General features: G+C 45.9%; 1 protein-coding gene across 1 annotated transcript; it reads left to right on the top strand.

Annotated features, from left to right (window-relative positions):
• Positions 1-102: 102 nt before the first annotated feature.
• PHALS_01938 (crinkler family protein) lies at positions 103-855 on the top strand (the record flags this gene model as incomplete). The annotated part of the gene is made up of 1 exon (XM_024716424.1): positions 103-855. The coding sequence occupies one exon, from the start codon at positions 103-105 to the stop codon at positions 853-855; it is 753 nt and encodes a 250-aa protein (XP_024582024.1).
• Positions 856-949: the final 94 nt, after the last annotated feature.

The following is a 949-nucleotide window of genomic DNA, read 5'->3' as shown; positions in this document are numbered from 1 at the left end:
CTTGTCTTCGTCAATAGCGAGAGATATCAGTGGTTGTCCCAGTCTACACTTGTGACTAAGAGTACCGATCTTAAACCTGATGGGTTTGCGACTCACCGCGGGATGTATCGTGCCAAGGCAGTTCCAGATGATGGAGTTTCACGTCCGAATAATTTTCGATTTGGAATAGCAGAAGAAGAATTGTTTGACTGCATCATATTGTTCGAAAGTAACCTCAGTATTACTGAGGCTGCGTTAGGTCAAGTGGAACGATATATTCAGAATGTTTGCCCCGAGGCGTCAGCAAGCGCTATTCTCTTCGATCGCCGCTCCTTTTGGCTGATTAGAAGCCACAAATCTATAGTTGTCAAAGTTCAAGTAGCAATGTGGGCCAACAAGGGATCGAAGTCATTGTTTCAAAACTTTATAGCAGACAACATTTCCCCATGGGTGACACGCCTCTCCCTCTCCTGCCAGTATTTGGGCGTTGATGTGATAGAGGGTGATGCATTTCTCGGTCGTGGCGCTCATGGACGCGTATTCAGAGTCATTAGACAAGATGGCAAAGTATTCGCGTTAAAAATCGTGGAGAAATGCTCGGTGGGACGACTTTATCAAGAGGAAAGGGCCTTGAGAATAGCCCAGCAGTCAGGCTTGACGGCTTGTCCTGTGGGAAAGATCATCGAAACTTCTGATGGTGCGGCATTATTGTTGTCTCCTGTGGGGAAACCTCTGCCTCGACCGACAACACGACATGAAGTACTAAGCCTTTTTGAATTGTTAAGGCAACTACACAAGAATGGTTTGGTCCATGGAGATCCTCGTGTGTCGAATGTAATTCTTACGGGGAAAAGCTTCTCTGGATTGATCTTGTAAAAGCAATGGAAGCGAGCCCAACTTTGAAACAGATTGATGCTGAAATTCTCACAAGATCCATCCTCAGTGTTTCTCTGACCACTGTGCTGGACTT

Source organism: Plasmopara halstedii (assembly GCF_900000015.1).
Source record: "Plasmopara halstedii genome assembly, contig: Scaffold_1651, whole genome shotgun sequence".
NCBI classification, from domain to species: domain Eukaryota; phylum Oomycota; class Peronosporomycetes; order Peronosporales; family Peronosporaceae; genus Plasmopara; species Plasmopara halstedii.
Note: the sequence above shows the minus strand (reverse complement) of the source record. Positions and strands in the feature narration are given on the sequence as shown.